Raw genomic sequence first — 23,287 nt, 5'->3', positions numbered from 1 at the left:
ACTATTTCTCTTGTCATATCACCCCTCTTTCAGGGACTCTGCTTTCAAGTACAGGTTATCCTACAGCTCAGTGAAACTGTTTAAAATACTTTGGGGTACCGGGGTGGCTCAGTCAAGCATCTGATTTTGGCTCAGGTCATGTCTCATGGTTCGTGGGTTTGAGCCCCACACTGGGCTCTGTGCTGACAGCTTGGAGCCTGGAACCTGCTTCAGATTCTGTGTCTCCCTCTCTCTATGCCCCTCCCCCACTCACTCTATTTCTCTCAAAAAATCAATAAAACCATTAAAAAATTTTTAAAAATATTGTTATCTCTGTGTTTCATTTTGGACAACTTCTCTTGGTCTATTTTCAAGTTCACTAGTATTTTCTTCTATAATTTCTAACTTATCCTCAATTTTATCCAGTACAACTTTCATATGTAAGATTTATGATTTAGAACTTCAATTTGAATCTTTAAAATTTCCCATGTCTCTGCTTAACTTTTCAAACATAATGGAACACAGTTACAATCACTTTTTTAGAGTCACTATTCCTGACCCTGGATGAGCTCTAGGTACTGTACCCTCTAGGATTCTCTGGTGGTTGTTTCCTTGGCTTCCAGTGGTTTCCTACAATCACTGTACTGTGTAGAATACTAGAGGAAGACCCTCTGCAGATGTTCAGAGTCCACATTCTGTGCAGATCCATTCTCCCTTATGGCTTATCCAGAAAATTCTAGGTTAGGAGTTGGCAAACAGTAAGTAGGGCTTTGTGGGTCATTATTACTCAGATCTCTGGTTATAAGTTTTAAGTGGTCATAGACAACAAATAAATGAAATAAAATGGTGTGGCTGTTACAGTAAAACTTTATTTATGAAAATAGCTCATAATACTTTGCTGGTAGCTTCTCCTCCTTGGTCTTACTGGACTCTCAGCTCTGTGTCCTCTGTATTCCACTTGGATTCCACCTCCCCGCCCTCCACTGCAGTACAGCCCAGACACTCTTTCAAGGCAATAAATGGAGGCAGTTGTAAGGCTTGCCTCGTTTGGTTCCCATCTCTCAAGAACCACTGTCTTTCAATACCTGGTGTCCAGTGGCTCGAAAACAGTATGTTTTACATATTCTGCTTTTTGTTGTTGTTTCAGGCAGAATGGTACACCCCAAGTGGAACCTTGAGAAATACCCAATAAAAACATTATTTTCATACATACACAATTTTAAATCCAATTGAAACAAGTCTAAAGCACATATTATATGTTTTAACCATTTTCTGTGTTTCTCATTCCTTTCCATATGGTGTCAAAGGTTCTCCTCACCTTTCCTGTAATACTTGTAAAGGTAGAGGAAAACAATTATGTCCCCCAATGAAACAGAGAGAGATTCTATGGCTCCCAGTTATGTTTCTATTGTGTATCAAGGCTATGTTTCTGTTGAATGATCTCTTATTCCCATTTAACAAGGAAAATTCAATAAGCTTACAGAGGAACTTCTCACATACCCATGGATTATCTCAGAAAGAAGTTCAAAGTCTGACCTCCCCCCAACAACGCTAGTTAATGTCAGCAACTTAAATATACTGCTGCTGTCAAATTACCTGAAAGAAAAGGAGGAAACATTATTTTTCTCCTAAATAAAACTTTCCCAAATCAACTCAGTAAGCCCTATCTTTAATTTACAATTTGGGATGCTCTGAAGCAGACTAAAGAGAAAGCTATTGTCTATTTTGGGATCATATTCAAAGCTAGATGGTATTTGTTAGTCTCTTCTAATGTTTATCATTGTTTTGGGCAAAGTAATACACTGAAATAAAGTGCCTATTTTAGAATAGGTAATTACAGTATATAATTTTTTAGAAGGGAGAAAAAATTTGGGGGGTTAACATGAAAATTACTAATTTCCTCTGCTATAATCTTTTATAAACTATTCCCAAGATTTCTTATGACAAAAGCAAACATTTTTTTTCACATTATATTCTTGACTTCTACCTTTACTGAGCCATACAACAAGATTAGATTACCATCTGGTATATTCATTTTACACATTTAAACTAATCAATGTACTCAACTAAACCATTTGAATTTGTTGATATTTGACTTCTGTTTTACTTACTCAAAATGGCAATTCCCTATGGTTCAACCTAATAACAAAGAACACATCTCCAGCTCTACAGAGTAAGCAGCATTCTGGTATGATTCAATTTCTGATAGACCAAAAGGCCTCAATTTTGCATCATTCCCATTCAAATAACATAGGTGGGAAATGTGACTACAGTTAAGAACAAAAAATTTGGAGTTTTTACTTTCTTCACTTTAAAGTCAGGTTAGAAGTCTTTAGTGTTTCAGGCAAATTTCCTTTCTCCTCCCCCCGCAAGTCGCCCTTCTGCTACATATTCAGAACTCTGTTTATCAACTAGCAGTGTATTTATTATGATTACAGGTCTGGAAGGGGAGTGGGGATTCCTTGCTAAACATCCTGCTCTCCTACTCTCTTCTGCCTGAGACAAAGTCTCTTTCCCATTTCCATTTACATCATGCTTTGTCTACTATTATTATAATTTCCGGAGTTTGTACAAGTCTGCTTCATTTGGTCCACAGATCCAAATACAAAAAGAAAATGCATGTAACATCTGAGAAGTTTGCAGTAGAGTTTTACTCCAAATGGTTATATCTGAGAATACCTTTAGTAATATATTCATCAATTTTTCAGGTTGGCAAATAAGAGGGGATTTCCAATATGGTTAAGTAAAACAAAAAGCTCCCTGGCATCAGGTATGGTATCCTTGTGCTCTGAGAGGTCACAACATCATCTCAAATGATTGGAGAGTAAGCAAGAGGGTAGTAAGAATGCCTTCTTAATGAGGCTCTAACTTGCATAAAGGAGTCAACAGATGGGCAGGTAAAGACATTCTCTCTAAACTGGCTCCAGCACTGCTTTTACCAATTGTATTTCAGGCTTTTACTCCCTCTGACGCAGATGTCCATCTTTTGCATATTTAATTGCTTCAGTCCTGTAATATACGGGCATGTCCAAGGACTCTCAAACAAATAGCCTTTCTTTGTATAAGAAAACAGGACTTTAAAATCAAGCTAATTCTGTGTCTCTACCATCAATGTAAAGAAGTAATATAGTAATTATTACAAAATACCTAGCTCCTAGGTGTTTTTATAACCCATTAAATTATATCTACAGTGACATTTCACAAAATAAGAGAAAACAAAATAATTATATCCATCACTTGTATAACAGATATTACAACATGGCCAATATTGCATTGTCAGAATAGGTATTTCATTATTAAATCCATGAAGTCTATTATTTGGAATTCAGTACTTCTGAGACAAGAAACAAAGATACAAAATGATGCTTAAAATGTTTTACAGTTTTTACAGAACTTTAGCATCTCTTCATTGACTATAATAACACCTTTATAAGAACAAGCACTGTCATTAATCTTTTATAACTATCAAATTAGTGAGAGATGGTTTAGAACTGGAACTCGGACCTTTTTATCCTTGGCCCAAGCTAGTACATCTGGAATGGCCTAACATGAAATGCATTTATATTACATTTTAATTAGAAACTGTAGAATCATCAGTGGCTACCTTCTTTCAACCTATCTCTAATTATTTTTCTATTCCAACTCTGCAGCATGTCACAGGTTTGTCCTGTCTTCTCTGTTATACAGATATAATTAAANTACCATGACAACACTGCCAGAGTGATCTTTCTAAAATGCAATTCTGATGGTCTCATTCCAATGCCTGAAAACATGTGGTGGCTGCTACTGCCTATAGTGGTAGTTCTTAAACTGTGCACCCGGGGATCTCTGTAACTCTAAGAATTAGACAAAGGTGTTTAGAGCTGCTAAAATCAAGTAATGTCAATCAGCTTAATTTGCCAGCACACAAGAATTAAGGGACAGAGATGCACTGGGTTTATGCCTCTATCTTTGTCTTATATATCTGGGGCTTGCTACTGTTTGTCTGCTGAACACAATAAATAACAAAATATCAAAATAACAAAACAAAGAAAACCAGTATTAATTCTGAGTCAACTCTTCTTAATTCAACAGTATTTTCACCATTGTTGAGAGACAAGGGGAAATGTTCTCCTGATTTTCATTTGATATCATACAAATTACATTTTTTTCTAATTTAAATGATAAAAATTAAATACATGCTCCGATAACCGAGAACCTAACAACTTTTATATACTCTGCTTCTTGAACCTGAAAAGGACTTACTATACCCCTCTGTGAGGGGTTTGGCAGCCAAAGCCATTGCCCTCACAATTCACTAATAGACCCATCTCATTTTATTTTACATTTTAATTAAATGCCTGTCTCCCGCATTAGTGAATTCACTGAGAAAAGAAGCAACATACTCTTCATGTTTAAATCACAAGTGCCTGACACATAGAAGTCACTCAGTAAATACATGCTGGAAGAATCAGTGAGTTCAATTTTATAAGAGACCAAGACTGCCAACTATCTGTTACTATTATGGAGTTTCGGAAATTTCAAGGAAAGTCAGTAAATTTTCTCTGTTTCCAGTGTAATATGTAACACATTATAAGCATAAAATAAAATAGTTTTAGAACTATTTTACTTCATGCTGCATAAAACAGCCAGGCAAGATAGTAAGTTCAACATAACAAAACTCCATTAAAAGCATGTCAATGTTGATTTTTAGGAAGTTTCTTAAAAACATACAGTGCTCACAGCTATCAAGTGAAATTAAGGATCTAGTCAATTCCACAAAATTAAATTATAATTGTAAAGAATTTTTAATTCAATGGCCATAAACTGGATAATAAATATTAAATTGTCTTCCTACATCTCCCCTACAAAAAAAGGCTGTTTCTAGCTCACTGTACATTTTTCCCTTATACGAAAAAAGAATGCAGATCAATCTCTATAAATGTTAGGGCTTAGATATGAAAGTAAAGAAACAAATAAATACCCCATCGAGTCACAATCATTACTTCATTATTCCAAGTAAAATTCTACAAAAAGAAAAACTGCTGATACTTTCACAGTGAAGTTTATTATATCCTAGTATCCCAATTAGAAACAAAACTTTGGAGACGATCAGCTACACCTCCATGAACATTTATAATTGCAGGAGTATATCTCATGGCCAAGGAATATGAATAACCAGAGGCATACTTCGTGTGTGCTAAGGCTTATGGTTTACATTTGCATTAAATATCTTACTGGCCTCAATCTGTTTACGGCCTATGGCCTATGGACCAGTGGTTGTACGCATGGCTGCATTGAAAGTCCGCATTTTAAGATGAAATCTCAAAATACTGTATGGAAGATAAAAAACAATGAGAACTACTTACGGCCAGCAAGCAGGAACTGATAATACTGGACCGCATCGGCAGCGAGGAGCAGAGGGTGGTTTGCATTAAATGGTGGTTGCAATTCATTCCATTGAGGAGTTCTAAGGAAACAGCCGAAGAATATTAATATTTAAGCTTAATAGATGGGATGTAAATCACCATCACTGTCACCACTTATAGACACTGATATAAACTCACACTATCTTTGCAATCATTAAAATGAACTTCTTGGAGTGCTGAAACCTGAAATATAAGGCCATCTGCTTAAAAAGAATGAAAAGAGCCGATATCACATAGAGCTGATATTAGTTTAATGGCAGAAGACCTTCCAATAGCATAGACAAGACATTCAAAGCACTGGACAGAGAGAGAGTGTAGAATTCAAATGCAACAACTAAGTAGTTCAATTTTACCTAATTTCGGACAACTGTTAGAGCTCACTATTCTCAGAATATGTGTATATTTTAAGATAAAATGAAGCAGGTAAAGTGTTTTTTTAAAAACACCATGCAGTTAAATTAATGGTTGACTTATTACAGACCTAATTAGTAGTTGAGTTCCAAAATAAGTCATTTATTTCAACGATGGTGCAGTAATTTCAATTAGATCTGCCTGCTCCTAAATAGCTTGATAAATAAGATATTGATCAGATCAATCTAGTCCCGTAAAGTAGTAGTAAAGAATGCTGGAGCCTCCAAAAATCAATAGAAGAATATTTTAAAATGTCAAAAGGAGAGGGATCATTTTTATATCATTTTTGTCTGTTTCCTTCCATACTTGTCAGGACAAATTTTTTTCTGCCTCTTCTGCACCACTGTACACTAAATTGAACAGGTATTATTCTAGACTTTATTTCTCCCTCTTTAATACTTGCTTATAAGTATTCTAATGGTCATGTACTTTTAAGAAGGATTCTGATTCCTAATAAACATTTCTACAGTGCTTAGCCATTATATCCTGGGGAGGAATCACTTTAAAAGGAAACCTTACAATCTTGTTTATATTAATTTCCAGTCCCCTTAATGGCTGCTCCAATGGACTCTCTATTTTCAGTGAACATGAGAATAGGAACAGAGAAAGCACGAAAGTTCTATCTGTGTGAGACAGAAAACAACCCAAGTCCTAAAAAATATAACACAAAGATGCAAGGACAAAGTAATTCAAAAGGAGGCATTCAACAAAGAAAACTGAAAACACATGATCACACAAAAATATGTACACAAATGTTCTTAGCAGCATAATTCATGACAGCTAAAAAGGTGAAGATGTCATCAACTGATGGATAAACAAAATGTTTAAACAAATGGATACAAAATGTGGCATATCCATGCAGTGGACTATGATTTGGCCACAAAAAGGAACGATACATGTTACAACATGGATGGACCTTGAAAACATTATGCTAAATGAAGAAAGTCAAATGCAAAAGGTCACATTTTCTATGAGTCCATTTATATGGAATGTCCATCACGGGCAAATCCAAAGAGATAGAAACTAAATTGCAATTGCCTAGGGCTGAAGGGTTGGGGGGAAATGAGGAGTGACTGCTAGTGGGTATAGAGTTTCTTTTTGGGGGTAATGAAAATTGATTGCGATAATAGGTACACTACTGTGGGGAAACCTACTGAAAATTCTGTTTAGATGGATGAACTGGATTATATGTACATTATATCTCAAAAAAGGATTACTGATATATGCAACAGCAGGGGTGGATCAAAATAATTCTGCTGGGTGAAAAGCAGTAAGACAAAAAAGAGTACACTCACTATGATTCCATTTATATAAAATTCTAGAAAGTATAAACTAATCTCTAGTGACAGAGAGCAGTGGTTGACTGGGCTCAGCAAGTGAAGTAAGGATAAAGAGGGACAGGAGGGAAAGACAACAAAAAGGCAAAATAAAACATTTGGGGGCAATGGATATATTTATAATGTTAATTATGGGGCCGGTTTCACAGATATATACATATGTCAACTTTATCAAATTGTATATTTTTAATATTTTATACTTCAATAAAGCCGCTAAAAACAATGGAAGGAGGTACTACCTAACCAGAGTCCAGCTGGCTCGAGGTGATGTCATCACTTCCAGTGGGGTGTCATCACTAATCTTGGGGGCAGTGCTGAGTGGTCGTGGCTCCATCATGTGCTCCACTAAGGTCCCATAGCAGCTAATAATGTAGAGAGATTCAACGACAACTTGTTTGGACTGATCTACAAACAGAAAAAGAGAACCTGGTTGTGTGATAATGGCATAAAAGGAGCACAGCATAAATTTTATAAGGTACTGACCTTTCAGAGGCTGAAAGAGACCTGTCTGAGGCTGTTGAGAGAAAATATAGCAGGAAATTCTTCATGCGGTGCCTCCCCTGCCTAAAGGTTGCCTCTTAGAAGTAGATGCTAATGAATACGAGAAACTCTGGGCTATCAAAATATTTTTAAATCTTAAGCAATTAATTTTAAGAATGTTGAAAATACACTCAAAATTCTACCACAGTGAAACAATATTTCAGTTTTTTGTATTTGTCTGCAACGTAATTTGTTCCACGTTACAAAAAATGAATAACATCAGGTGGGACAGGGAAGGACGGACTGGAAAGGAACATTGTACAGACTAAGATTTAGTTATACGAGATATACTAACTCAACTGCATGAGAGGCTCTCTGTATGCTTAAAGTAGCCTAACTTCTCCTCTACTTTCTCTCAGAAAACTTTGTCTTTTAAATCTGGATTAAAATAAACAAAATGGAAAACATGCAAGTCCTCCCTACCAAATCCTCTTTCTTCTTTCCTCTCCATGGGATCACTGGCCCCTCTAGGAAATGAAGACTACGCATACTTTAAGGTCAGGTGCTGTATATGGATCTAATCAAACGGCTTTATAAGGAGTACACATGTCCTCACTACCAAAACAGGTTTAGTCCTCTATCTTGGGTTTTACAGTAAACCTAGGAGCATATAAAATCACTCATGAATGCTGGGTGGGTCACCTTATCTCCATGCCAGAGGAATCAATTACAGCTGATTTGAGAAAATGGCTAACGACCAGTCAGTGGGACATAAAGGAGTAGTAAGTTAAAAGGGTAATTAGAACAGAAGGGAGAAGCATTTGAAATCGAGCTTCACAGAGGGTTTTAACTCGTAACAAAAAGTCATTTTGATAGCGTCATTAAAACTAAGGAGGTAACAAAAAAATAAAGATGGGATAAGGAAATGGAAGGCCTGCATACTTTACTGTACCCTCTCCCACTTAGGCAGGGAACCTGCTGTGCCTGAGATCCTATTTCCAAGGAAAGGGTCACAGAAAGGCGATAACGAGGGAGAGGGCTGATGTCTGACTGCCAGTATTAAGCGTAAAGCAGAGCCATTTTGCCAAGAACAATACAGCCTGTGGAACTCAGCAGAAAAGTGCCTCGCTAACAACTCAGTTTCTGACCTACTTTAATAGTGCTGAAATAATAGGGACAAAATCTTAACACTAAAAATTAAATACCTGCTCCATGAATGCAGGCACTCTTCTACACAGAAACATAAGGAATAATATACTAAAACCATAATTATATAAATTTGAGGTACTGATCTTGATGACTGACGCAGGGGTAAAAAAAAAAAAAACTTTACAAATTCAAAGGAGCAATGGTTACTATAAAAGATGGCTCCCATTTCTGAGTGGGAGCCTGTTTTTACCTTTTAATTTATAACAAAGTAGTTGGTGGTTTTTTTGTTTTTTAAAGTAAAGACCGAGCTTTAGAAAATCTGGGTTCAAACTCTGAAGCCATCACCTCCTAACTGGTGCTTTTAGCTAAGGTATTTAAAGTCACTGATCTCAAGCTCTTCGTCTCTGAAATAGGGATAATAAGGGTTTTCCTCTCCATACCTCAGAGGCAATGGCATGGAGTTAGCTTGTCAAAAATGTAAATAGAAAAAAAATGGTATGGAATTAACAGTGTTGAGGACACTGGTAGACTGTGGCCAACAAAACAAAATACAAACATTCAAATGGACTAAAAGTTTATTTCATATTTATAGTGAGAAGACAGCCTTTCTCCTTGACGAGACTTGCACAGTTGAGGAAAGACATGCTAACTGAATGGAAACACGGATTTACAGAACAGTGGGTCCAAGATTATTCAAGGAGAGCCACTATGAGTTTTACTAAAGGCAAGTTTAAGCTTCAGTAAGCTACATACCTTTTTCTCTTTTCAGACCTGCATTATTTGCAAACCATGATCTGGACGTTCCAAACACTGCAGCCACACAAAATTCTCCGCCCATTGATTTGCTGGGTGAAATTTGTGGAGGTGGTTTAACTTTGCTTAAAAAATAAAATAATAGTAAGAAAATTACCAAGATGGAATCACAGACCTCAAGATAGTGACATATTTTCTTTAAAATTCTACCTCTAAGTATTTAAACCCTCCAGTGTGGACATGCATTTTGCCTTAAATAATAACTGACAGTGTGAGACTATGTTCTGCAGTAAAAGTAAAATTATTTCAAAATTCTGGAGTGTTATCAGAATAGTAACTTATAAAAACAATAAAAATTAACTCCTTGAAGTATGTGCTCGCGAAATCCAAGCCATTTCTTTTCAGATGGATAACATTTTTCTGGAGATTTTAAAGGAGAACAATAGAATCAACATAAACATCTCACTATAATAAAATAATTTATCATTTCATTTTGATATATAAGATGTGAGATTGACAATACAGTAGACTGCAGACACTATGTATGAAAATAACGAGATGACAGAGAATGAAACCCTGGAAATGGTCTCAGCCACAATGCTGTGCACAGTGATACAATGAATGGGGAGAAGATTGAACACTCTAATACAATTATATTCACTGATCTTCCTATTTGTTGTTTATTTTTTCTTCATGGATTTGTGAAAATGATGTGTCTATTTTTGTTCTGTTCTCCACATATTTGAGGCATATTAAGTAACTGATGTAACTACCATTAAAAAGTACTTGCTTTCTTCTTTATTTTCTCCAATTTAGCTTTCATATCGTCAACTTCTAATATCAACCTTTCATCTTCTGTGACTCTTTTGCCTTGGCAAAAGCTTCCTCAGAGCTCATTGACAATCCTGCTGACTACCTCAGATAAACAACGGTAAGGTTTTCTCTAATTCACACACCAGAAAATAGCCTCGCTGCATAATGGTCAAGATCATAGCCCAGCTGGGACACCAGAACTCTGATGTTCCTGCTCTGCTAGTCAGTCTCCAATGTCAAGTAGCATTAATTCTCCCTTGTTTTGTTCACTATCCTTTATCTCTTTATCTTTTAATAAAGTATGATTAGGTAGAGAAAGATTTGAAGTCAGGAAGAAACCTGAAATACTGCCACGTATTAGCTGTGTGACTTTGGTTAAGGTATTTAACCTCTGAGTTCAGACTACTAATATGTAAAATACAAATACTAATGCCTACGTCATAGGGTTATCTTAAGTATTTTTTATTTATTTGTTCTCTAAGTATGCTCCCTGGCTAGTTATAACCCCCTAAGAACTTCTTAGCTATGCAAATATTCATTGAGCCACACCTCAGTTCTGGGGATAGGGCTAATAATCTCAGTTGTTTTTTTTTAAACAAGCCCTACCAGAGATTCTAGTGCATGTTCAGGTTTAAGAACCACTGTATTAGGGAAAGTACATAAAGCAATTAGGGCAGTACCTTCCAATATTACGGTACTCAACAATGGTAACCGTCTTCTATATGGCACACAGCCTTAACCTAATTTTCAAAAACATCAGACTGTGCTTTGGTTCTCTCCATTCTCAGGTCCTTATGACACTTGAAATAGTCTTCCACATATTTTATTTTCCCAGCCTTCAGCTCTGACATCTTCCTTCTAGGGAAAGCAAAAAGCTTGGATCAGAGGCCACTGTGACTGGTCTTTTGGGTCTCTCCCTTTGTACCAAATCTCGGGGAATGCAAATCACCATATATGAAAAGGCCTCCTCTTTCCATCATTTACATCTCTTAATCACTTCACATCATCGTCCATAAAAATCATACCCAAGCCTAAAATACCAACACCAGTCACAGTCAGACTTCCACTGACAGGGAATAAAGACAAAGGTTTTTTTTTTAAAGTTTCTCTGAGGAAATGAATCTGGTTCTACAAACAGCTTTACATCTTCCTTGTTGCATTGGCCACCACTACAATAACCTACCGACAGGAAAGTGGACACCAGCCTGACCTTCGACCTACAGCAGAACAAACATGTCACTTGCCTCCGTATCTGGGTAACCATCATCAGCTTAGCCTTTCTGGGTTTGAAGCTGTCTATTGGAATACCTTGGAGTGCAAATTCTCCTTCAAAGCCTTTATTTCCATCACTGAACTGCTATCAACTGAGCTAGTAAGTTCCTATAACAAGCATATTTTAGTTTCTCTGGTCATTTTTAACCCTTAGGAGTTTAGGGAGGTTGGAGAGAGGAGAAGAGAAGAAAACCATTCCAGAATTTGTTGAAAAGTGTTTCCAATTATGAGACTATGTGTTTTTACTAGAATCACCATCAGGGAACAATAATACTACAATGTACAAATAAGCCTTCACAGGGACAAATTCAAAGCTCTTTGCAAATTACTGATTGCTATTTTTGTTTTTGTTTTTTAAAGCATGTGGTAGGCAACAAGATAGAATACAAGTGAACAGCATGACACTCTGAAGAGAGACTATGGTACATATAAAATGTGCCTAGTAGGCCAGATAGTTCCTTGAAAACTCAGTAATAAAGAGTAGAAATATGGTAAAATATCAGTTTAATCTTTGGCCGCAAAAAAAATATAGTCTGTCTGTGTGTTTTAGCTTATTGTCTAATCAGTCCATGACAAAAGCTAAAACTTCTTATGCTTCCATAATATTACACATAACTTAGTGTCTGAGCACACAACTTAAAAGCATCAACACAGTATTATCTTACACAAACTCATTATCTGCTTCAGAGAATAAGTGTCTTATGATAAAAGTATGCTTAAAACTATGTAAAGAATCATTATTTTAATTTTTAGACCTTATTTCTTCTTTTTCCTCTGATAGGGCCTTAATAAGTCACGTTAGTAAAAATTGGGCTCACTAAGTGATTAGACGAGTTTTTATCCCTGAGAATAACTTGCCACCTTGTACTTGGTATAGTGCTGTGTACTGGGGATGGAGCATATTTGGTGACTATATTCAAAGCAAGTAATTTTATATCATCGATCTACATTTGGAATGACTGGTATTTACCAAAACAGAACATAAAAATATGCATGTGTCTAGAAGACTTTCAGAAAAATAAAATAATCTGAAGAAAAGATTACTATTAATAAAGTATTCCTACCCAAAGGGCGAAAATGTAATTTTGACTAATTTTGCCCTTTATCCTAAGTTTTAAAAAGACCAACACCAGGAATTTCGGATGGAAATAGAAGTGAGCTTTTCCAAAATGACCCAGAATATTTCTATTGCAAAATAGCATTTTGTTGGCAGAAAAATAAAACAGTGAAAAGTGAAACATATGTGGAAGGAACAAAAGATAAAAGTATTAGCCTTGTAAATCATGTTCACTTATATATTGGTGATCCAATCATTTTAGGAAAGCATTCCATTACTACCCTCTTTTTTCTTTCTTCCTCTTAACAGTTCCCTTTAACCTGGGAGAGGGACTTAATAAATCCCTTTACAAAACATTTGCAAGTTTAAAAAGAATATGTCTGGGTGTTTGGAGGCCTTCCTTCTTTTATTTATTAATTTGTTAAATAGTCTTGATATAAAAAATAAAATTTCAATGTATATGGTGCCCAGAAATTCAACTGTGTTGGCTATGGTTTTAAATCAGAAAAAAACCTTCTGATAGAGCCAATGATGGACTCCTTTCTACTGAGAACTCTTGTTCTTTACTCCCCTGAGTCCATCATAAAGAGTCTCAGTCCATCATAAAGAGTCTCATGTTCAAAAATTAAAAGTAAAATCTAGCTTAATTTGTGAGCAGTATGTAAAAGAAAAATGGAATGAATTCAACTTTTACCATATCAGGCAAAATAATGATCACAGAATATCATGTTTACTAAATTTGATATAAGAAAACAACATAATAAAAACTAAAATAAACATACATAAAGAAAAAGACAAAAGGTACTGAATTTAAAACTCTGGAGTTTAACTTTTTGTCACTCCGTTTTGGGAGCCTTAACCATCTAACTGTTGAATGAGAATCATTTTCATTGCCATCAGAAGTTATGGGGACATTAACATTATGACATCTTGCAAATACTTATAAAGAGACTATTGAAGTTACTCATTGGCTTTTACTGTATTATGTAATCCAGTCAGATTAACATATTGAATTTCTCTTGCCTTTTTCTTTCTCCGCACCCTACTGCAAAGAGGAAAAAAAAAGCAGAACTAATAATATCTGCTTTAAAAGTACAGAAAAATTATGTCCATCTGGATAAAACCACTATGTCCCATAGAACAGGACATAAATGGGGTTATCTGTGGATGGCATGAAAAGCAGCAATGAGGTCCAGTGCCTTGGTTAGGAGGACACAAGCATGGAAAGAGCTAAATTGAGATAGAAGCACCATTTCTTTCCTTTTCTAGAACATAAGGGTTCACTCAATATTCCAGTTTAAAATGTTAAACACAATATTGCTGTAAGAATTACAAATGATATGTCTTTGTATATAAGAAGAAAAATCTTTATATTCCTCACTGTGATTGAACTTTTAAAAGGAATTTAGAAGCTTTCTCTTACTCTCAACTTTATTTTTCTAAAAGAAGAACGAAGAGGAAAACTGAAAGTGTTTTAGTTTAAATAAAGATATTAATAATATACCTAAAATTATTCTATCACAAATTATTCTTAAAGTGCTAACAGATTCATGTAAACTTAACAAATAAGTTTCTCCTCTTTATATAAACCTTTCCTTTCAAAAATGAATTTCTAATATTTTAAATATTCTCAAAAGAACAAGATTAGTTTAAATGAACTATTTATATATAAACTAAATACTCTCAGGTAGCACTAATTAAAACTTTAAATATAGTTTCATATGTAAGTTTTAATCCTTCTTTGAAATTAACCTTATATAATACAAATACAGGTTATGAGTATGGGATATATTCAGATGGGCTACTTTTGCCCACATTACTATGTATATATTTTTTCTTGTGATAAGCAATTAAAAAAATACCAGCAGTTTAAACATAATACTACATGCACATTAGGAGCTCAATAAATATTTGTAATATTGAAAGTAAAATCCATTTTTAACAATTCACCACGACTATTTCTCTTAAAATTTCTATATTAAAGAAGTATTATATGTGTGATTCTTTTATAGTATTTTATACAGCGATTCAAACTCAAATATCCTGGAGGATGCATAATCCCCAGAGTGTATAAGATGGCTAAAATGTCGAAGATGGCCTATGTAACTTCCCAACAAGCTTATTTTGTTATCAAAAGGAAAGACATTATTTTAAACTGACTCACTGCCACTGCGTGAATGTAAACAAACCAGTTTATCAAAGAATGAAGAATCAGTAGAAACTGTGATCTATCAAAGGCAAAACTTCAGCCAAATACAAAGGTTGCAACTTGAAAGTAATAAAAAAAATTGTATGAAATGTTCATTACATCTTAAGAGGAACCATAAAGATTTCATATTCTTTTAAAACACAAATGTTACCCTAAACTGGAAGTACTATACACATATCTGCTTGGCATAACGTTTTATTTCAGAACAGTAAATAAAAACATCCTCCGGTTGAATGCTAAATATCATGGAAAAATAGCAAAAACTGTTAAAACAAAGAAGCTCTTATAAACAAGCTAGAAGAAGTTGTCAAATTTATATTCATTTTGCTGCCTTAATTTGAGGTTTCATTAAGATCTTAATGGGAAAAACATGCACCACTAGTGAAGGAATGTATTTTAAAGGAGGATCTTTTAGGCCAGCATAAGTGACTAAAAACGAGTTTCTTGTGAGCTAACGATGGCATCAAACAAACCACAAAGCAGTCTTCTAAAAGACAGGCAATGATTTAAAAGTCTACTATATTTCATATATCCCTTTCTTTAATCTGGCTCTTTTAATCTTGTTTCAACCTCAAATCATTTCTGGTTGACAAGTGCTTTTGCTTAAATTTGAGGAGCACATAAGCTGTTGAAGGGATGGAGTTTTCTTATTCAATATACATACAACGTTTGTTTCTCCACCTTTACTTCTATGCTGAAACTTCAATCTTTATTAACATACTAAACCTCTTTTCTTTGTACTTAGAATGAGAAATTTATCCAAAGACGGAATCTAATTCTGAGTTTAGTCTACAAAGAAAATCTGTCATATGTTGAATCTAGCATTTAAAAACTGCTCACTATAAGTATGACCCATGTATCTTATTTGTTTGGGGAAGAAATCTGGTTAACAAAAAGACTAAAGATGGACCTGCATGGAATTTGTACTCATTTGTACCCTGAATTTCTTTAGAATAGTTTCACAATCTATGTCCTAATTTTGATGCTGCATTTCAAGGAGGACGTTTTCATGATTTGTCACCCTGCTCTTACATGATAATGAAATTGTCAGATGTCCCTATGGCTGATGAACACTGAGATTAGTTTGCATCACGTGATAGTGTACCTGAAAGAACTACTGCAGTTTCTTTTTGTTCAGGAGAAAAATGATGGGCAGGTTTTTCCCTAGGAAAATGGGACAGTATGAACAATTCCCAGGAGCAGGTATGAGAACTACACACACACGTGCAAAACTCTTTCTAGTAGTCTGGCTCTATTTATAAAACGGATACAGCTTACGTTGCCCCAAATTTCCTTCTGACTCACTTAACTCTTAAAAACAAACAAACAAAAAATTATATGATCTAATTTAAAGACGCTTCTTTTCAAAAATGGTATTTTTCCCTTATTCAAGACATAGTAGCAGACGCAGCTAACATTTACCGAGCTCTTATTATGTGCCACTTAAAGAAAAGGAAAGGGAGGAGCAGGAAGGTTTTAGAAAATTACACACGATCATATAGGTATTAAGTGTGTGAACTAGGGTGTGGGACCTAGACAGACTGACTTTTAACCAGATCGTTAAACATACCAGGCTCTAAATTCATTCTACTTCACATCTTTACATAAAAGTATTAAATATGCTCTGTTTCTTTTCTCTGACCCTCATGTCTAAGACTGGCAAAGTTATATTTTAGGCATTATTATATGAGAATTTACTAAATAAATAAGTTATAGTGAGTAGGTGCTAATAACTCAAAATAATAATTTATTTAGGGGTTTTATGTGAAACACAAATTTCTTCATCGTGTAGGCCCTTAAATACCTAAATTCTTCAAAATGGAACTGACCCTATTCCTTTGGTACCAAATAAAATGCAGTAAAAATTTATAGGGTATTTTTAGTATACCTTAAGTATCTTTATATTTCAAAATAAATCCTATCTTTGAATGTTCAGCATGATACATAGGGTGCTCTGATCACTATAATACTCAGAGCTTTAAACTTGGGTATTAGCCTTGTCTTATACACTAGCCTTATGAGAGAATTCTGCTAATTTCTTATTTTTAAATATTAGTCTGCAACTGTTTTATTGGACTCTTCAAGAAATGAAATGAAACAACAACAAAAAAAGCCCCAACTGCTCTTTCAAAGCTCAAATATCAACATTCATGTCCCATCTATAAATTGCTCAGTAATTTGGTGCATCTATCTGTGATCAGGCCATGCAACTGAAAACAAAAGTACGAAACAGAGTTACTTTCTGAGAGTACAGCAAATGAATTAGGCATGCGGGACTGAACTGGGACTCACCATGGAGCTTTTATGGAAAAACACCCCGCTCCAAACAGATAAGGCCTTCATGGAAAAGGGGGGAAAATGCACAAAAAATTAGAGGAAAACTCATTTCACATTAACAAATACATGTATATCATACTGTTATAGAGTATGGATAAAATAACTGAAAAAATTAGTAATCATTTGCAATTCTGCTATAGACACGGAGTCGGATATAACCAATAAACAGAATGACGTGAAATAACAAGTCCCTTAATTTTCATAGGATTAGCGATTTCAAAATGGTCTATTTCTCCCCCTTTTCTGGAGTACCCCTAAAGGGGTTCCTAAGGTAAAATAAAATAAATTTCACTTCTGAGGCCCTTAAAACAAAGTACAGGTTACATGGAATAATCAGATGGAGAAAAGAGGGATCAGTACCAACAGATGTGTGGTTGTATGACACAAAATGTTTAAAATCAGCTAAAGAGAACTCAATAAAAAATTGATAAGCATTATTTGCTCTTCACTGATTGCATTCTCAGAGCCACAGAAAGAATGTATTCTCTAGGCTACCTATTTAAAGTAAGTTGAACTGTGTATTGCTGGCCAAAGGAACAAACACTAAATATAAGTAGTATGATTTATTTCCATGTAGGGTCACATTCCAGGAAATTAGCATTTCTCTTAATAGTGATAGAGATTGGCTTCTTCTACCCAGCCTGCATTGGGCTAGGCTGGAATACTGTAAACTAAAGCCACAACTGTTTATTTTAAATACAACTGGGGATACAGAGTCCGATTTCATTGTTACATGTACTTCTTACTAATATTCTGTTCACAGCCATTTCAGACATGCTATGCATATTTGCATACAAAGACAGGCTGATTTAATTATATCCCAAACAAAATGTTGCTACAGCATCTGACATTTCGAAGTAAGACATAGATTGAGAAGGAAAGCACACTGGCAAAACCTGGATATTTTCTTCTTCAACTTTGGTGCTAAGAACCTTATAAAAATAAACATTTCTGCCAAATGATTAGCATTAATCTGCCTGTGAATTGCGTTTCACAAAAAGAAACCTGGGTAGAATGTTTTCACAACACTGAGTACAATTCTCAGGACTGATGCACAGAAGAAGCAAAGAAGGGTAGGAGATACTAATTACAGAAGAGTGAGCTGGAAGAACTGAGAAATCAAAGAAAAAAGAAAAAGAAAAGCAACTTTAGAAATGGTGTCAATGCAAAGTAAATCTCTCTCATAGTTAATAAGACACAACCAAAGATATGATGTCATTATCCACATTAAAACATTGGATTTTCAAACTTTTTAAATTGAGACCCATAGAATACATTTTAAGGTGAAGGCTGATGTGTGCATGAATATGCATAAACTGAAACAATAATTGAACGAATGTGTTTTTTGTCTGTAATCAACTTTGCTATTTTCTATCTCAATGTTTTATAAACATTAATGTTGGGATTTAGTTACAAGGAAGGTTAATGCACATTCTGATAGGGTACGTCTGGGTGGGGCCTGAGATTCTGTATATCCAACAAGTTCCTGGCTCATACCAAAGCTGCTTGTTTGCAGAACCAGTAGCAAAGTTGCGTTTTATTTTTTTCTATTTAATTAATGAAAAAAGGTCACAATCCCCTTATCTGATTGCATGATTCACAAATTACATCGGAAACAAAATGTTGCTGGAGCTCACCAGGCATTCCGACAAACACCAATTTAAATAGTGACCACTGGAAGACTCCAATCTCAGTAACATAATAATGCCCTGCAGAAATTATCAGAAAATAGAAACTTCGATAAGTTTCTATCTGCCCACAAATGCTTCCAAAATGAAAAGGTTACTGTTAGCGTACAGTACCCAACTTCTTTTAGGTTTCCTCATTAAGCAAGACACGTGAAATAACAGTTCAAATGATTCTGACACACGCGCTGACCATCAGGAACATCTAGACATGAGTCACTCTTCATTATAATATAATAGAATTCAGTTTTTTATATCAACACTGGACGGTGTCCCATCTCATTCTAAATATCAGACTACAGCTAATTCACTGCAAAACATTTGCCAGTTTTATCCTGGTCCTTTATGACTTAAAAGGCTTCTTTACAGATTCCAAAAACAAACAAACAAAATTGAAACAAAACCTTAAAGTTTCCACATTTCAAAAGACCAAATGATGCTCCCCACCTACAGAGCCAGTAAATACCCTTTCCTAGGTTAAGGTTTCCTTATATATAGAAAGGAAACATGAATTTGCCAAACAAATTAAATACAAGCTTCAAAAAAATCTCATAGATTTTCCTTTCTAGGCAATAGCAGTGTATGTTGTCAACAAAAGATTTCAACAACCATTTCCTTCCCCACAATCCTAAAATGACTATTAACTCTCCAGACACTGTAGTAAACAGGCCTGTACAAAGCAGCAGCATTGTCAAATTTAAAGACAATACAGTTCTCACTGTTCACAACATAACCCAGTTGTGTGAGTTAAAAGCAACCCTTCTTCAACCAAATAAGGAACCATTGGCCAACACAACTCAAGGCGAAAACCGAGAGCTGGAGAAACTGAATGAGGACCCGCTCTCACACTTGGCATGTTCCCCATCTACACGTACCCACTTCTTACCCACTCCTACAAACTGGACCTCTGCCACATACATGTAAAAGAAGAGCCACAAACTCCAAAGAATTAGAGGGACTGACGTAATTACTGACTTTGTATGGGTAGTGTCAGCTGTTCTTTTGAAATGTGCCTGCTTCATCTTTCCTCAGTAGCAAAAGAATGAAAATAAAAAGTCACAAAGAACAAGTCCATGATCCAGCTGTCTTCGCCTATGATTTCCCCTCCCCTTTCAAATTCCCACAGTTGTAGTTTTATATGAGGGTAGTTAGAAAGAAGAAGAGAGTATGTGAGTGGGAGTGTATGTTGAATAAAACCGTTTGAATTAACATATGCAACTCAAATTATGATGCTCAGATATTAAGAATTTCTGTGTTTTCTCAACACTATTAAGTTTCAGCAGGTTTAGCAATCCTGCCATACAAAATATATTCACTTTGTCACAATTATGTGTTTTTTTAAGCTGAATTCTGATTCGAAAGCATCAGGGCTGGCCAAGAGATTAAAAATCCAGAAATATTTTTTATAGACTTATTTATAGTGCAACATGAAATGACTTGACCATTGGCTCTCAATGGGTTTCTTCCTGAGATTCTCGGAAGACAAGAAGGAATTGTTTTATATAATAATATTAATGCTATATAAGTTTTTAAACGCCGATTCATTTTGTTAAATGTCCGATTATAAAACAAAAGCTTTGGTCTTACTAGCTGAAAGCAAAGCATATGTGAAGATCTTTTTTTACTGTTTATTTATTTTAAGATAATGAGAGAGACACAGTGTGAGCAGGGAAGGGGCAGAGAGAGAGAGAGAGACACAGAATCTGAGGCAAGCTCCAGGTTCTGAGCTGCCAGTACAGAGCCTGACACGGGGCTCAAACCCACCAACTGTGAGATCATGACCTGAGTTGAAGTTGGACGTTTAACCGACTGAGCCACCCAGGTGCCCCAAGATTTTTTAAATGCAAGGAAAAGGTAAAACTAGATTTTATTTTGAACACGCTGAATTCTTCCATAACCTGACTTTAGTACTGAAAGGTATAAATGATTCGGTTCAATCATCTTTAAAGAACTAACTAGAGTCTAAGAGAAAAATTCTATAAACATATTCTGAAAGTCCTATTTTTCAATTGCTCATGTCTTCTGAGAATTCAGACGCTATCACATAGCAGACACCAGAGCCCATATTTATTATGAACAACTATATGCCAACAAACTGACAATTTAGAAGAAAAGGAAAAATTCTTAGAAATATACAAATTACCAAGACTAAATAAGAAAGAGAAAATCTAAACAGACTAATATTAGTAAGGAGACAGAATCAGTAATCAAAAATCTCCTAATGAAGAAAAGCTCAGGACTAGATGGCTTCAGTGGTAAATTTTACCAAACTTTTAAAGAATTAACACCAACTCTTAATCTCTTCCAAAAAATCAAAGTGGATGGAACTCTCGCAAACTCATTTTGCAAAGCCAGCATAATCCTGATACCAAAACCAGAAAAGGACATCACTAGAAAAAAAAAAAATTATAGGCCAATATTACAAATGAATATAAATGGAAAAATAATAAAATACTAGCAAACCAAATTCGGCAGCACTTTAAAAGGAACATTCACCATGATCAAGTGAGATTCCTTCTGGGGATGGCAAGGATAGTTCAACATAACCCAAATCAATCAATGTGGTATATAACATTAGTAGAATGAAAAGAAAAATCAGATGATCATCTAACAGACACAGAAAAGCATCTGACAAAATTTAACATCCATCCATAATAAAACTCTTAACAAATCAAGCATAGAAGGAACACATCTCAACATAAAGGCCATATATGACAAGCACAGCTAACATCATACTCAATGGTGAAAGACTGAAAGCTTTTCCTCTAAGATCAGGAACAAGACAGTGGCACCCACTCTCACCACTCTTTTCAACACAATACAGGAAGTCCTAGCTAGAGCAATCAGGCAAGAAAAGAAGAATTGGGGGAAAAAAGAAGTAAAACGGTCTCTATTTGTAGATGACATAATTTTATTTATAGAAAATCCTAAAGACTTAACCAAAGGACTGTTAAATCTAATCAATGAATTCAGGGAAGTTACGGGATACAAAATTAACATAGAAAACTCAGTAAAGTTTCTATACACTAACAACAAATCTTTTGAAAAAGAAACAATGGAACCAATCCCATTTATAACAGCATCAAAAACAGTAACACACTTAGGAATAAATATAACTAAGAAGTTAAAAGATCTCTACTCTAAAAACTATGAGACATTGATGTATGAAATCAAAGAAGACACAAATAAATAAAAAGGTATCCTGTGGTCATGAGCTGTGAGAATTAATGTCAAATGTCAATACTACCAAAAGCTATCTATAAATTCAATGCACCCTATCAAGGATCCAATGGCATTTTTTATAGACATAGAAAAAAACTTCCCTAAAATTTATATGGAACCACAAAAGACCCCAACTAGCTGGAAGAAATCCTAAAAAAGAAGAACAAAAGCAGAAGACATCATACTTCCTGACGTCAAGCTAGGTAAGAGGGTATAAGCTAGTGTTAGAAAACTTTGATATGTTTTCTTCCAAGCTGAGACTATCTTACTTCTGTGGCCCCCATCACACCACCACATCATTATTTTTAAAATAATTTTTTGTTCTTATTTTAAGGGATTTGGGAAAGGAAGAAAATTAGGTATACATGCTATAAAGCTATAGTCATCAAAACAGTATGGTATTGGCATAAAAACAAACAGACCAATGGAACGGAATTGCTAACATACAAGGTCCATTAATATTTGACAAGGGAACCAAGAATACTCAACAGAAAAATGACAGTCTCTTCAATAAATGGTACTGGGATAACTGAATATTCACATGTAAAGAATGAAACTGGGCCTGTATCTTACACCAGTCACAAAAATTAACTCAAAATGGATCAAAGATTTAAATGTAAGACCTGAAATCATGAAACTCCTAGAAGAAAACACAGGAACAAAAGCTCCTTGACATGGGTCTTAGTAATAATTTTTAAAATATGACACCTAACGTACAAGCAACAAAACTAAAAATAATTTTAAAAACTTCTGCACAGCAAAAGATACCACCAACAAAGTGAAAAGACAACCTACAGAATACAGAATGGGAAAAAATATTTTCAAACCATCTATCTGATATATAAAGAACACATGCATTCAACGGCAAAAAAAAAAATAAATAACCCAATTAAAAAATGGGCAAATGAATTGAATAAACATTTTTCCAAAGAAGATATACAAAAGGCCAACATGTTCATTAAAAGGTGCCCAACATCAGTAGTGATTAGGGAAATTCAAATTAAAAGCAAAATGAGATGCCATCTCATGCCTGTTAGTATGCCACGATGAAGAAGACAAGAGATAAACAGCCAAACTATGGAGAGAGCCAAAATGTTCACTGACTGATGAATGGATAAAGATGTGGTGTATATATACACATATAAATGTGTGTGTATACACACACACGTACAAAC

General features: G+C 35.0%; 1 protein-coding gene across 1 annotated transcript in view; it reads right to left on the bottom strand.

Moving 5' to 3' along the window:
- Positions 1-23,287, bottom strand: part of BCAS3 (BCAS3 microtubule associated cell migration factor) — a 586,605-nt gene that overhangs the window by 288,303 nt on the left and 275,015 nt on the right. Inside the window, exons 19-22 of the mRNA XM_077745617.1 lie at positions 17,161-17,205; positions 9,518-9,642; positions 7,375-7,540; positions 5,328-5,428 (exon numbers count right to left, since the gene is read on the bottom strand). Of these exons, the coding sequence (XP_077601743.1) occupies positions 5,328-5,428; positions 7,375-7,540; positions 9,518-9,642; positions 17,161-17,205 (437 nt within the window). The remainder of the gene's footprint in view (positions 1-5,327; positions 5,429-7,374; positions 7,541-9,517; positions 9,643-17,160; positions 17,206-23,287) is intronic.

Source organism: Crocuta crocuta, unplaced genomic scaffold (genome assembly GCF_008692635.1).
Source record: "Crocuta crocuta isolate KB4526 unplaced genomic scaffold, BGI_CrCroc_1.0 scaffold333, whole genome shotgun sequence".
Classification (NCBI taxonomy): domain Eukaryota; kingdom Metazoa; phylum Chordata; class Mammalia; order Carnivora; family Hyaenidae; genus Crocuta; species Crocuta crocuta.
Note: the sequence above shows the minus strand (reverse complement) of the source record. Positions and strands in the feature narration are given on the sequence as shown.